Consider the following 16,430-nt stretch of genomic DNA (forward strand, 5'->3'; position numbering starts at 1 on the left):
GTCACAATAGCTTTTCACAGACAATGTCCATTCTCACTTATGGAAGTGGAGGTGGACCCTGAGGGCCGCTTTTTGCTTGTAAAGGGGAGAATCCATGGGCAATGTTATACATTTGCTACAATCTATGCCCCCAACAACCATACGGTAGATTTTATATCTAAAACACTAAAGAAATTAGGGAGGTTTAGGGATGGAGTTTTAGTATTAGGGGGCGATTTCCATCTCACATTGGAACCTGGGATGGACACCTCATCCGGTAAGACACCATTCTCATTTAGAGCACAAAGACACATTAAACAAAGTCTAAGAACGCTACATTTGGTAGATAGCTGGCGGACACTACACAGTCGAGAGTAAGATTTCAGTTATTACTCTAAGATACATAATACATACTGATGGATTTATTTATGGTGGATCAATTTGAATTACATCTAGTGCAATCTTCCATAATTGGATCAATCACGGTCTCAGACCATGCTCCAATAGAGTTGAGTTTAAGATTGAGAATGGCAGGTAGCAAAGAAAAGGTATGGCGATTAAATGAGTCTATTCTAGATGATAAAAGGGTTTTTGAAACATTACATAATAAATTGGTAGTATATTTTGAAACCAATATACCGGGTGAGGTGTCCAACCAAGCAGTGTGGGAAGCCCACAAAGTAGTAATGAGAGGGGAACTGATTGCACAGGGCTCACGTCTTAGAAAGGAGAAGCAAAAGGAAATGACGGAGCTTCTAGAAGAAATACATAATTTAGAAATTAAACATAAAAGCAGTCTGCACCCTGGAGAGGCTAATAGATTGGATGAACTGCGATTGAACTTAAAGAGGAAGTAAACCCTGATGGGTTTACTTCCTCTTTTTTTCCCTGCAAAGGTAAAGCATAATGGACTACTATGCATCGCATAGTAGCTCATTATGTGTCACTTACCTGACACAGGAGCCAGCGAAGTCGCCGCTGATCCCTGTAGTCCGCCGCGTCCATCTTGCTGGTGGCGTCTCGCAGCTCCGACCAATGACAGCGGCGAAGCCGCGATGACGTCACTCCCGCGCATGCGCACGGGAGTCGCGCCTCGCAGCTCCGCCGCTGTCATACGGCGAGGCCGCGATGACGTCACTCCCGCGCATGCGCACGGGAGTCGACAAATTTGGCAAATCCATTCTTGGATTTGCCGCATTTAGTGCGCATGCGCGCCGCTGTCTACGGCGCATGCGCCGTAGACAGCGGTGCCCATTTTCGGGCAAATATCTCCTAAACCATATAGGTTTAGGAGATATTGCTTGGACCTACAGGTAAGCCTTAATCTAGGCTTACCTATAGGTCCAAGTTGTTTGGAAGGGTTTACTTCCTCTTTAACTCGATGTTTAGACCAAAAAGTGAAAAATAAGCAAAGGTACTTTGCCCATTGTTTTTACAAACAGGGTAGTAAAGGGGGAAAGTTGTTGGTCAGACAACTAAGGAGACAACAAGAGTCAAGGCATGTCCATAATTTGGTAGTGAATAAGAAACAAATAACTGACACCCAAAAGATAGCGGCAGAGTTTCAAAACTATTATAATAAATAAATAAATCACTGTATAATATATACTCGGTTTCAGCGGGGGCTGGGGACAGAGGGGGAGTGGAAAAAACAAAAAAAAATGCCTGTTATCCCGACCCCAGCGCTTGAGGAAATGGAATAGCCAATAACGATGGAGGAATTGAGTAGGGTAATAATGACATTATCACTGGGTTAAAGTCCTGGCCCAGATGGCTTCACGAATATATATTATAAAAATTTTTTGTCAGGTTTAAGACACCCTTTATGTAATTATTTTAATTCTATTACAGCGTCTAGCCCACTGCCACCTGAGGCATTAGTAGCACACGTGACAGTCCTTCCAAAGGTGGGAAAGGACCCTCAATTACAGGCCCATCTCCCTCCTGAACTCGGACAAGAAGATCCTATCTAAGATTTTGGCCCTTAGAATGCAAGACCACATCGCAAAAATAGTACACCTGGATCAAACGGGATTTATAAAAGGCAGCAAAGCCAGAGACAATACTATACGAGCTCTACATATTTTACACTGGGCACAAAACGGACCGGATCAAATTCCAAGGGTGGTACTATCGATGGATGCCGAGAAAGCATTCGATAGGGTCAATTGGGTCTTCATGTCCAAGGTTCTAAGGGAGGTGGGTCTAAGAGAACGTATGATGGGATGGGTGTTGGCGTTATAAAATATCCCCGGAGCAAGGGTTAAAGTAAATGGTGGGTTGTCAGAGTATTTTAATATACGCAACGAGACTAGACAAGGGTGCACTTTCCCCAATGTTGTTTGCTCTGGTCTTAGAGCCTTTTCTATGTATGATTAGGAAGAATGGGAGGGTCACGGGGATTCGTATTGGGGCAGTGGAGCACAAGGTTTTGGCATATGCGGATGACCTTTTGTTCTATCTTTCCAATCCTCAAGACTCGTTAAAGGAATTAATGCAGGAAGTGGACAGACTTGGTGGTTTGTCCAACTTCAAAATAAATTTTGGATGTATATAGATGTAGCACTAACCCCCCAAGGAGCTGCTGATTATTTTTGGGCTTACCATTACCTTCTGCTTCTCCTTGATGCACATCTAGGGGATGTCCCGTGGTAGATGACCCAGTAACTTGAGACTGACAATAGACCCAATTGAATAGATTTTATTTGCGAACTTCAACCATTGAACAGTCTTTTAACTTGGGATCAGAGGTTTGGAAAGGAATTCAGGTACTCTCAATGTCAAAGTCTATAAACGTCAAGGAACTTGCTTACTTTGACCGCATCCAGAGAATAGCCATTTGCAGCTGGATGAGCACTCAGGTTGGACAGTCCCTCTCTCACAAGGCCTAGCAGCCAATAAAGTGCTTACTCAGGAACAAAGTCTTTAACACCAACCTTGTTGTAGAACACGTAGGAAACTAAGCTGTAGAACACTTGTAGCATACCTGGATCTTTCAGCCTACTTGGCGATATCCACAAGTCCGGATTCTGTCGGTTACCTTGGCCCTTCCAGGCTCTTGTTAAGAAAACCCCTGTGCGTGGTGTTCTTCTAAAGAGTCCTCCCCTGGAATGCTTGAAGTCCAATGGGTCTCTACTGAACCAGAGACGGCAACCATCCACCTCAGAATCATCCTCTAGTTTCCATGCCTTGGGCTAGCCACCCCGAGGCATTAAAGTTGGGTGGAGCCGCACCCCAGGCCATAGCCTTCCTGGGGGCTGGTCAGGAGGACCAGGACCATGTAATCAGCACTTCATACTGGACCGGAACCCCGAACCACGTGACGTCCGTATCTTAAATACCCTCTCCCAGAGTGCACAGCGAGAGGGCCACTCCCACTGACCTGGAGAGGCCCCCCGAGAGAGTAATCCAAGCACCTGACCAGACCATAGTTCCACGCCTGCCACCAGAGACAGTGCCCCCTGTGGCCAGGCTGAACATCTCACAGTCCAGTCAGACTGACACAGAAGTCAAATTTAGACAAATAGACCCAACCCAAACTGTAGCTTGGGTAAAGTTTTAACTTTGAAAAGTTAGGAGCCCGGCGCTACATAGATAAAAGCTATAAATAGGAAATTTAATATATTGAATTTGTGTAGAAATGAATATGTTTGAAAATAAATAAAAATTTATTAGGATTAAAAATAAAAAAAAACAGGCCTGAAGGGAAAGTTACTGACCTCTTCAGTTAACCCTCTCTAAACCCCACTCTAAGCTGATTCTCTACAACATTTAATTGTAGCCCCTCCTGTAGTGATGTAATGGGTAGAGTTAATGCCCCTTTATATGGCAGTGGTGAGTGGGGTCTGGTGGAGTTTGATTGTGGGAACAGAGCAACCCCTGATCAACCAAGAACAGGACACTTTGGGAACAGAAAGAGAAACCTTGCCCCCTTGACTCTCGCCTAGAGGAGTCCCGTGGCTTGGTTTAGGACAGCCTCTGGGGCTGGGCCTTTGGATGATCTTCCTTTATATGGTACACCCTGAGTGTGAAACATCTAAATAAGGAGACAGTAACACCTGGTAAGATGGCTTTGACAGTTCTGGGACTCATGTGATTGTTCTGCACTTGAGGAACTACTGTTCAGGATGTCATATGCTATGGAAGAGCACTCAGTGCACTCAGTGCTTCATACTTCTGCTTGGTGAGTTATGTGAATTAATGCCTTGTTGTAAAGGAACCCTGTTTACAAGAAATGTACTGAATTGTGATTGAGTTGGGCAGTAACGCCTTTTGGACTGCAGCTTCCTTTATGCTGAAGGAGGTGGGCTTTGAGCCAAGTAAAGTGTGACACTGACACAACATGACAAAGTATCTCCCAAAATAACTGATAGTTGACTATTCCATCCAAGAGGAAGTGGGGTGGGACCTGGGCCAACATGGTGCAAAATCCTGTCCAATCCAGGTTCCTTACAAGCGATTACAAAATCTGTGTTGAAAAAAATGTCAACTTACCTTCCTTGGCTATATATTCTGAGTCAATCACTCTGGCCAGACCAAAGTCTCCGATTTTACAGCTAAGTATGTCAGACACCAAGACATTGGCAGCTCGAAGGTCTCTGTGGATGTAATTCTTTTTTTCGATGTACGCCATGCCCTCCGCAACCTGGAGAGAGGGAACACACCAATTCATCTATCATTGTGTCTGAAGGGGTAATTCGGTTTGGAAAATAATAAAAGGAGGAAGAACCTGACTGGTTGCAATGAAAACCATAGACAGTTCTAATGTCAACCACCTTACTGAATGATCAAATATTTCATATGCCGCCTTGGGGGAGAATGGGCTGCACACTCCAAAATCACATCTCAGGTGCTGGCTCAGCTTGTCTCCACTGAAGAAATCTCTTGTACCAAAAATAAGAATGGCACACACTGAGATGTAAAATCGTCCATATTAAAATAGCCAGCAGGAGCAAGTTCAGATATGTGGTAACGTAGATATTTGCCAGCACACCAAGGATCGCCACAATGTGGTGTCCAAATGAGTAGTTTATTGCATGATCACAACACAAGAGAGGTGCAACGTTTCGGAGTCACGCAGGACCCCTTCGTCGGATCATGCAATAAATTACCCGTTAGGACGCCACTTTGTGCCGATCCTTGGTGTGCTGGCAAATATCTACGTTGTGACTTGAACAGTATCCAGCTGGTTGTTGATGCAGCACCCAAACCTTGAAAGCTTATACCAGGGACGTGTGCGATGGGTATTACTCTTCAGATATGTTTCGCACTAGAAACAGCCACCTGCTGCAAAGAAAATCCTATTTCGTATCAGCTTCATCTTGGCAAAAAGAAGGCTGCTCGTCTGACTGTAATGAATATAAAAGTAACCCTCTTTATGTGGGATTATACAGGCACAGGCTGAGAAAGTTTTATGTAAAAAAGTAGAAAAACTTTTATTGATATAAAAAGTTCTTTAACCACTTGAGACCCGCGCTATAGCCGAATGACGGCTACAGCGCGGATCTCCTTTTCCGGGACGACGTCAATAGACGTAGTCCCGTGCACGAGCGGCCTGCGCGTCCCCTGAGGGGCGCGCGCGGCGCGCTCTGTGATCGGCGAGTCTACGAGACTCGCCTGATCACCGATCCATGCAAGGGGTCAATCCCGACCCCTTATCACGTGATCAGCTGTCAGCCAATGACAGCTGATCATGTGATATAACGGAGCCGGTAATCGGCTACTATTCCTCCTCGCGCTGACAGCGCGAGGAGAAAAAAAAAAGCCGATCACCAGCGGCCGTGATCGGGACATCAGTCCCGATCACGGCCAGCCCTGCTAGTGCCCACCTGCCCCCTGCCAGTGCCCACCTGCCCCCTGCCAGTGCCACATTAATAAAAAGTAAGTGCCCCCCGTCAGTGCCACCCAGCAGTGCCCACAGTGCCACCCAGCAGTGCCCACAGTGCCGTCCAGCAGTGCCCACAGTGCCGCCCAGCAGTGCCACCCAGCAGTGCCTACAGTGCCACCCAGCAGTGCCCACAATCTGCCTCAACAAAGGTGCTGCACCCCAGTGCCACATATCTGTGCCCATCAGTGTCATCTACCAGTGCCCAGCAGTGCCACCCATCAGTGCCCAGCAGTGCCACCTATCAGTGCCACCTATCAGTGCCCATCAGTCCCATCTATCAGTGGTACCTATCAGTGCCCATCCATGCCACCCATCCGTGCCACCCATCTGTGCCACCCATCCATGCCATCTTATCTGTGCCCATCTTTGCCCATCAGTGCCGCCTTATCTGTGCCCATCGGTGCCGCCTTATCTGTGCCTATTAGTGCCGCCTTAACTATGCCTATCAGTGCCCACCAGTGCAGCCTATCAGTGCCCACCAATGCAGCCTATCAGTGCCCACCAATGCAGCCCATCAGTGCCCACCAATGCAGCCCATCAGTGCCCACCAGTGCAGCCTATCAGTGCCGCCTCATCAGCGCACTTCAATGAAGGAGAAAAATTACCAGTTTGCAAAATTTTATAACAAACTATTAAACATGATTTTTTTTTTTTGCATCTTTTTTTGTTTGTTTAGCAAAAAATAAAACTCCGAGCTGTAATTAAATACCACCAAAAGAAAGCTCTATTTGTGGGAAAAAAATGATAAAAATTTCATTTGGGTACAGTGTTGTATGCCCATGCAATTGTCATTCAAAGTGCATCAGCGCTGAAAGCTGAAAATTGGTCTGGGACTGAGGGGGGTTTAAGTGCCCAGTAAGCAAGTGGTTAAAGAATACATACACTATATTACCAAAAGTATTGGGATGCCTGCCTTATAACCCCATGTTGGATTCGCCTGCATAATGGGATGCATTCAAGTAAATGGGTCTGGGTCACAACCTTGTCTTATATATTCTCACACACTCTACAGGTAGAATACTTTTAGGACTATTGTTTTTGTTTCAATCAGAATTCATGAACTGTAACGAGTTTTAAGGGCTTGTTCACATAAGCGTAATTAAGTGTACGCCCGTGCAAGGACCTTGTTTGCCTGCAAATGGAAGCACAGGTGTTCTGTGCATCCCCATGTAGGCAGTCCCATTCATGTCAACTAGGACTCTGCAGCTGGAAGGACACAGCCGCTGATCCCAATTTGACATACGAGTGCATTTCCCAAAACCTGAAGAAGAGTCTTAACACCTGACTCAAAATGCATCAGCTCTCATTTCATCTTCTCTTTGCTTACTGAGCCCCCATCTATGTTACACATTGGGAGATGTTACATTGTCATATGTGAAGCTGCTTAATGTATATACACTATATTACCAAAAGTATTGGGGCACCTGCCTTTACATGCACATGGACTTTAATGGCATCCCAGTCTTAGTAGGGTTCAATATTGCGTTGGCCCACTCTTTGCATCTATAACAGCTTCAAGTCTTCTGGGAAGGGTGTCCCACAAGGTTTAGGAGTGTGTCAATGGGAATGTTTGACCATTCTTCCAGAAGTGCATTTCTGAGGTCAGACACTGATGTTGGACTAGCTCTGGCTCGCAGTCTCTGCTCTAATTCATACCAAAGATGTTCTATTGGGTTGAAGTCATAGCTCTGTACAGGCCAGTCAAGTTCTTCCACCCCAAACTCACTCATCCATGTCTTTATGGATCTTGCTTTGTGCACTGGTCCAAATCATTTGGTGAAGGGAGGTTATGATGTGGGGTTGTTTTTTAGGGCTTGGTCTTGGCCCCACAAGGTTTAGGAGTGTGTCTATGGGAATGTTTGACCATTCTTCCAGAAGTGCATTTCTGAGGTCAGGCACTGATGTTGGACTAGAGTCCTAGCTCGCAGTCTCCGCTCTAACTGATCCCAAAGAATGAGGTCCTGACTCAGGCCAGTCAAGTTTCTCCACCCCCAAACTTGCTCATCCATGCTTTTCGGTACCCCGTGTGGCCACTGAGTGTAGTAGTTCCACCTGTCACCCTGCCCCAGCCTGTCATTCACTTCCAGTTACTCTCCAGACAATGAACAGTCCATCGGCTTTGTTTTTGTTATTTGAGGGGTTAAACTTGGATGGGGTAAAGGGATTACCAGAATCAATAGTATTAAACAATGAGATGATTGCTTGGAACCTCTATTCACAGTCTTTAAAGCTCCAGACTTCTCCAGCAAAACGCTTATTTGTAGACTGTGCAGTACTTGGTTCCTGGCACAGCTAGCACATAGTTAGGCCCAACTCTGAATTAAGCCCAACTTCAGGGATTTGCAATTTGCTGGCAGGGACCGCAGGCCCACTTGCAGGGGCGGACTGACAACTCATGGGGCCCCCGGGCAATAGGAGATTATAGGGCCCCCAGGCAATCAGAGATTATGGGGCCACACAGTAGACACAAACACACACACACAGTATACAATCACACACACAAACACACACACACAGTATACAATCACACACACAAACACACACACACACACACAGTATACAATCACACAGTATACACAGACATGTTTCTATTGGCTGAGAAGGTACTGGAGAGGTGGGGCAGCTATAATCTCAGGATTTTTAGACCAAAAGAATGTCGGTAAGGGACATTTCAGAGACAGATTAAAAACAAAAACAACACAAATTTTTACATACTGTCCCTGGTTTTACTGAGGCTGGCAACCTTGATGGGGCCCCCTAGTGGCATGGGGCCCTCGGGCAGTGCCGTCCCTGCCCCGTTGGTGTAGCAACCAATGATGAAAGAAAGTCTTTTAGTGCTAGCTGTATTTGAGGTGAACTACTGATCCCAGTCAGTCCTGTGTAGACTCTGATAGCCCTTCTGGGTGCAGCCGCCTTACTTCAATGCCAGTAACATTACAGTCTCTCCCACTGGCTCTACATCCACTCCTGGCATGCCTTTCCCAGCTCTCCTGACTGTGCCTGTCACTCACCGACACCTGGTGGATCCCTCCAGAAGACTTGCCCGGCAGTGTTCCCTGCTGTCCACTCTTGCTCCTGCTCAGAACACCCCTTGGGTTGTGTGGGGTTCCTTCACAGCTTCCGAGCCCCTTGCCCATGGTCACACCCCCCAGACTGGGGAGCTTCCTCCAAGGCCCCAACAGCCTAACACTTCTCTCAGTTCTTCCACCCGAACAGCTCCTCTTTAGCTGGGCTGACCCAAGGTATTTAAGGATACCTGCCCCCTGCCAATCCTAGATGGGGATTGGTCAGGGCTCCTTACCACACCCCAGACAGTTCCACCTCTCTTCCCATCCTCTGCCTCTAGAATCTTTTAGAGGCCAGAGTGAGGTAACCAAAAGGTGATGCTATTTGTGATTCACCAGCCTACACTAAACCACTCCCCAGCCCCCAAATCAAAGCTTTCAGGCCTGCCTAAATTTACCCGCACTGGCCAAAAAACGAACTCTAGTACCTACGTAAGGTAAAGGGTGCTACCATAGGTGTACACAGCCTATTGCATTAGGGTGTGCACCCCAAAGCTCAAGCACACATGCATTTTTCTGCAGCCTCAGTTGCACTAGACAGCGAATGAATGGGATAGTGCTATGTGCTGAGCGGCTTCCTGTTCATTCATAAACTGAAGCATAGTAAACAGTTTACTATGCTTCCATTATGAATGAACGCAATGAGTAAGTGTGTTCACTGTATTAATTTAGAAAAGGAAGAGGCTGGTAAATTACATATTTACTAGTCCCTTTCCCATTCTCAATCCTGAAATATTCCCCATAACATCTGGTGGGGAGAGAAGAGGAGGGACGCCAGCAGCACTGCGGGGCAGGGTTAGCCTGGGCAGTAGGGGAATCAGCACTGCGTGTGGTAATTAGGGTATGCTCAGGCACACCCGGCACACCCCCTGCACACACCTATGGATGCTACACATGTCTTTATGGACCTTACTTTGTGCACTGGTACGCAGTAATGTTGGAACAGGAAGGGATCATCCCCAAACTGTTCCCATAAAGTTGGAAGCAGGAAATTGTGCAAAATGTCTTGGTTTGCTGACACCTTAAGAGTTCAATTCACTGGAACTTAGGGGTCAAGCCCAAACCCTGCAAAACAACCTCACACCATAATCCTCCTTCTATCAAATGATTTGGACCAGTGCACAAAGCAAGGTCCATAAAGACATGGATGAGCTAGTTTGGGGTGGAGGAACTTGACTGGCCTGTACAGATTCCTGACCTGAACCTGATAGAACACCTTTGGGATGAATTAGAGTGGAGAACATGAGCCAGACCTTCTTGTCCAACATCAGTGCCTGACCTCACAAATGCTCTTCTGGAAGAATGGTCGAACATTTCCATAGACACACTCCTAAACTTTGTGGACAGCCTTCCCAGAAGAATTGAAGCAGCACAAAAACCCACACGGCTGTCAAATTGAGATCAGCGGCTGTGTCCTTCCAGCTGCAGAGTGCCAGTTGACATGAAAGGGACTGCTTGCATGGGGATGCACAGAACACCTGTGCTTCCATTTGTGGGCAAACAAAGTCCTCGCACGGGTGTACACTTAAAGAGGTCGTAAAAATAAAAATTTTTTCACCTTAATGCATTCTATGCATTAAGGTGAAAAAACATCTGACTGTGCCAGCCCCCCAGGCCCCCCGTTTTACTTACCCGACCCCTCGAAAGTCCCACGCTCGCCTCCGACATCCTCTTTGTCGCTCAGCCTGCACGTTGATTGGCTGGAGTGGATGGATTGAAAGCAGCGCAGCCATTGGCTCGCGATGCTGTCAATCACATCCAATGACATGGTGCGCCAGGGGGCGGGGCCGAGTAATACAGTGAGCTGCTATAGCCGCCGGCTGTATCACAGGAGTGTGCCAGCAGGTGCTTCTCACCATGCGAGGGAGCTCGCATGAACGTGAGAAGTACTTGCGGGGGGGAGCAGAGACAGCCACCGAGGGATCCCAGAAGACCAGGTTTGGGGCCACTATAACATGTATAACATGTTTGTTATTTAAAAAAAAATTCTCTTTACAACCCCTTTAAAGTACGCTTATGTGAACAAGCCCCTACAGTGCATCAAATTCTTATTGAAACTAAAACAATAGTCCTAAAAGTATTCTACCTGTGGAGTGCGTGGGAATATCTAAGACAAAGTTTAGACGCAGTCCCAATTACTTCAATGCATCCTATTCTGCAGGCAAATGCACAGGCATAATTCTTTCTGTGCAGCAAAGCATTGCAGCGGCAGCAAGTATAGAATCCTGTCCAGCTGCCTTTGGGTGGGCAGATAGAGGGTGGTAAAAACCCAGTTTAACGATCTGTTTTACCCCCCACTGCAAGTGTAAATTTAGCTCTACAGCACCAGCAGTAAAAGAGTTAATTAAAACATTAGTTCTGCTGAAAAAACTTGATTGGTTTACTGATTAAGCCTTTAGGCCCCCTTGCTGCGAGTTCCCCTAGGTATTAACTTGGGGAGTCAACTCAATTATCAATAGAATAGGTTTACAATAAAAAATAAAACATTTGGCAAGATGATCCTGTAAGCTAATTTTAGGTGTTTTCCATTAATGAGGATAAAAAAACCCAGAAAGGGAAACAAGAGCTAAAAAAGAGGAAGTGACTACAACAAACTTCCACAAAAGGTGTCACTTTTAGTGATTGGACGGCTACAATAATTAGGTCATGAGCCTAGGTACATATAATCATTGATTGCGCCCCAGATTCAATGCCTGTGTGATCTGTAAAATGTCCTGCATTAATCCCGTTTAAACTTGGCCATAGATGGTAAAATTTAATTATACAATTCCTTTAAAGAGTAACTCCACTTTTGTGGGGAAAAAAAGAGCTTATAAAAAATAACAATAATGCAGCGTATACAATTGCGACACAAGTCATATTGCAATTGGATGTTATTAAAACCTTTCCTTTTCAATCTGCAGCTCTGTAATTTTCTGTAAAATGCAATATGGCAACCTGGAGGTGTTCTGTACACGGAATGTGTACAGAACGCCCCACGGAAACATTTTCTGCTTGTGTGATTGGCTCACTGATTTTCCCAGAAGTCTACACTAAGATATTTTAGATTTATATTTTATAGAATTTTCTATTGTAAAGCGCTGTGTAAACTGCGCCATATAAATCCTGTATAATAATAATAATAATAACCGATTCGCGCCCGCCCTATAGCCGAAAGACGGCTACATAGCGGACGCTAACTGCCAGGAAGCCGTCCCTGGATGGCCTCTTATTTACTTCCGCAATGCACGCTCCCACGAGCGCGCATCTGGGAAGTTCTGTGCTGGCCGTGTCCCTCGGACACAGCCAGTCACAGATCGCTGTAAACGGCCAATCACAGCGGCCGTTTACAGCGCGATCGGTGTGTCCAATGAGAGATGATCTCATATGTAAACATATGAGATCATCTCTCAGCACCGCTCTCCCTCCTCACACAGACAGCGTGTGAGAAGGGAGAGATCAACGGCTGCAACGGCCGTAAGTAGAAAAAAAAAAGGAAAAAAAGTGCCATCCGCCCCAGTGCCATCCGCCCCAGTACCATCCTCGCCCAGTGCCATCTGCCCCAGTGCCATCCTCGCCAGTGCCATCCTCGCCCAGTGCCATCCTCCCCAGTGCCACCTGCCCCCAGTGCCACCTGCCCCCAGTGCCACCTGTTAGTGCTATCTGTTCCCAGTGCCACTTGTTGTCAGTGCCATTTGTCCCCAGTGCCATCTGTCATCAGTGCCACGTATAAGTGCCATCTATCATCAGTGCCACGTATAAGTGCCATCTGTCATCAGTGCCACGTGTCATCAGTGCCACATAGTGCCATCTGTCATCAGTGCCACATATTATTGCCAACTGTCATCAGTGCCACGTATCAGTGCCATTTGTCATCAGTGCCACCTGTCAGTGTCACGTGCCATCTGTTGTCAGTGTCATCAATGCCACTTATCAGTGCCATCTGTCATCAGTGTCACGCATCATCGGTGCCACGTATTAGTGCCATCTGTCATCGGTGCCACGCATTAGTGCCATGTATTAGTGCCATCTGTCATCAGTGCCACGTATTAGTGCCACGTGTCATCAGTGCCACGTATAAGTGCCATCTGTCATCAGTGCCACGTATTAGTGCCATCTGTCATCAGTGCCACGTATCAGTGCCATCTGTCATCAGTGCCACGTCTCATTGTCCTGGTGCTCCAGGGCCTTCAAAAGTGTAATAGGTAGTCAACAAGTTAGATGTGTAATTTATGCTCCTAGAACATGTGACGATGCTCCCTGCATGTTGGGCCTCTCTATGTGGCCAGGCTGTGGAAAAGTCCCACACATGTGGTATTGTAATACTCAGGAGGAGTAGCAGAATTTTTTTGGGGGTGTCATTTGTGGTATACACATGCCACGTCACAGATATAACCTATTACAATGACAATTTTGTGGAAAAAAAATAAAAAATCTTAATTTTGCAAAGAATTGTGGGAAAAAATGACAACATAAAAAAGCTCCCTATGCCTCTTACTAAATACCTTGGAATGTCTACTTTCCAAAAAGGGGTCATTGGGGGGTATTTGTACTTTCCTGACTTGTTCGGGTCACAAGAAGTGAGATAGTCCACCAGTACATCAGATGTGATCAATTTTGTATGATTCGGACTACACCTTGTAGACTCTCTAACTTTCTCAAAGACCAAATAATATCCACTAATTTGGGTTATTTTTACCAAAGATATGTAGCAGTATAATTTGTGGCCAAAATTTATGATGAAAAATTTATAATTTGCATAATTTTGTCACAGAAACAAAGAAATATGCAGGTTTTTTTTTCTAAATTTTCGGTCTTTTTTCATTTATAGCGCAAAAAATAAAAACCCCAGAGGTGATCAAATACCACCAAAAGAAAGCTCTAATTGTGGGAAAAAAATTACAAAAAATTAATTTAGGTACAGTGTTACTTGACTGAGTAATTGTCATTCAAAGTGTGAGAGCACCGAAAGCTGAAAATTGGTCTGGGCAAGAGGGGTGTTTAAGTGCCCAGTAAGCAAGTGGATAATAATAATGATAACAATAAGATACAAGTCAGATTTTTGGCATCGCCTGCAACACAAATGTCTTTTTTTTGGTGAGATACTCCCGATTGGAAATTACTTCTAAAGGGATGCAGACCCTGTCATTTTCCTCGATATGGCCCTGCAAGTACAGCAGCTTTTTGATAATTATGAAACCACTCCCATAGTGATTCACTTTCCACATGGACACAGACAAACAAATTGTGATTTCTTCAGACTAACAAAAGTAGGAATCTGCAACAATGTTTGTTATAATGCTTGTAATGTACATAGATCAACCAGAGGGGATTTTTTTTTTCTCAACAAAAGTGGAGTTACCAACAACAATGTATACTTTATCATTACAGTGTTTATCAAACCAACCAGGCCCGCACTAGCCAAAGCTGTCGTAAAAACGGAACCAATGTTTTTTCCTTTTTTCAAGTCTATTTAACCACTTCCCACCTGGGTGGGAGCTTCCTCCTGTCAAGCTGAAGTTAGAAGCTGATTGGCTACCATGTAAAACTGCACCAGATTTTGCACTCTTCCATTTTAGTAAATTAATCCCATTGTTTGTTCCACATATATTTGGAAATATGTGCAACTAAAATCTCTGTTTTTAACCACTTGCTTACTGGACACTTAAACCCCCCTCCTGCCCAGACCAATTTTCAGCTTTCAGCGCTGATGCACTTTGAATGACAATTGCGCAGTCATACAACACTGTACCCAAATTACATTTTCATCATTTTTTCCCCACAAATAGAGCTTTCTTTTGATGGTATTTGATCACCTCTGCGGTTTTTGAAATGGAAAAAGACCGAATTTAAAAATTTTTTTTTTTTTAAATATTTTGTCATAAAATTTTGCAAACAGGTAATTTTTCTCCTTCATTGATGTACGCTGATGAGGCCGCACTGATAGGCACCAATAGGTGGCAGTTATATGGCACTGATGGGTGGCAGTGATAGGTGGCACTGATTGGCACCACAGGTGAGCATTGATAGGTGGCACTGGTGGGCACTGTGGGCACTGGCAGGTGGCAATAACAGGTGGCACTGGCAGGTACTGGTGGGTACTGATTGGCACAGATGAACTGGATGACATTTGGTCCATGTGTACAGCTGTCTGTTCAACAGAAGTCTGTCTTATGTCCTGTAAACAAGATTGGATTTTCCGACTACAAATGTTGGATGTGAGCTTGTTGGCGGAAAGTCTGACCGTGTGTATGCTCCATCGGATATTTTTTGTCGGGCCGTCCACAAACAAATGTTGGCTAGCAGGTTCTCAAATTTTCTGCTGATCGTGTGTACACAAGTCTATTGCACAAAAGTCCACGCATGCTCGGAATCAAGTACGAGCCGGAAGCGATGGGTCTTGTAAAACTAGCGTTCGTAATGGAGATATCACATCACTATTTTTGGCCAACATTTGTGTGACCGTGTGTATGCAAGACAAGTTGGAGCCAACAACCTTCAAACAAAATTCCACATTTTTGTTGTCGGAAAGTCCGATCGTGTGTACGGGGCATAACAACCAACTTTTGCTAAATGGGCATGTTGGAAAACCAGCTGCAAGCACTGCCCAGTGTATTCTTGCAGGGCGGAGTTCCCCTGTCAAAATACAATAACAGCGGAGAGACATTGTTTGTGTTGATACGGGAATCTGTCTGATTTTTTTTTTTTCTGTTCAACTTCCTGTTTAAAATAAAAAAGGAGGAAAGAAGGATCAGCACAGCTTATCAATCACTGCTACTGTATATGCTTAGATAAAACACCATGTGACCAGAGCATCAGCTCCCCTGGAAATTCGTAGTCTTTAAACCACATGTGTCAAACATCAAGCCCGCAGGCCGAATCCAGGCCATTTCATGCGGTCCTCCCACCCCCGGCTTTTTTTCAGCCAAAATGTGGAGGAACTACGTTCCACCACCTTTACTCCCTGCTCACAACAGTCACTTGTAAAAACAAAGACAGCTTTCCTCTCAGCGGCTTGCACGGATCCCTACCTGCCCTGCACTCATGGCGGAGGCAACAGAGATGCAGGTGCAGTGTGGGATGGGGCATGACATGGTAAGCTGCACTGTGATCCCCATCTGTGCCAGGGTGCACAGATCTCGCTGCAAGTGAGAGAAAGAGGCAGAGCCACCTACACTGCCAGGAGGTAATAGAGCTGGGCCAGTTAGGTGAGATGCGAGTAAGATTTTGCAGCACATGCCTCAACCCTGCACTCTGTACATAGCTTACCCCTGAACTTTGCACTCTGTACATAGCACACCTCTGAACTCTGCACTCTGTACATATCGCACCTCTGAATTCTGCACTCTGTACATAGCACACCCCTGAACTCTGCTCTTAACGCACCCCTGAACCTTTTACTCTGTACATAGCGCACCCCTAAACTCTGCATCTGTACATATCGCACCCCTGAACTCTGCACTCTATACATAGCGCACCCCTGAACTCTGCACTCTATACATAGCGCACTCTTGAACTCT

General features: G+C 45.6%; 1 protein-coding gene across 1 annotated transcript in view; it reads right to left on the reverse strand.

Annotated features, from left to right (window-relative positions):
• Positions 1–16,430, reverse strand: part of BLK (BLK proto-oncogene, Src family tyrosine kinase) — a 115,571-nt gene that overhangs the window by 19,087 nt on the left and 80,054 nt on the right. Inside the window, exon 11 of the mRNA XM_077489036.1 lies at positions 4,474–4,624. Within this exon, the coding sequence (XP_077345162.1) occupies positions 4,474–4,624 (151 nt within the window). The remainder of the gene's footprint in view (positions 1–4,473; positions 4,625–16,430) is intronic.

This window comes from Lithobates pipiens, unplaced genomic scaffold, assembly GCF_037356315.1.
Source record: "Lithobates pipiens isolate NorthernLeopardFrog02 unplaced genomic scaffold, aLitPip1_a1.2 Scaffold_18, whole genome shotgun sequence".
Classification (NCBI taxonomy): domain Eukaryota; kingdom Metazoa; phylum Chordata; class Amphibia; order Anura; family Ranidae; genus Lithobates; species Lithobates pipiens.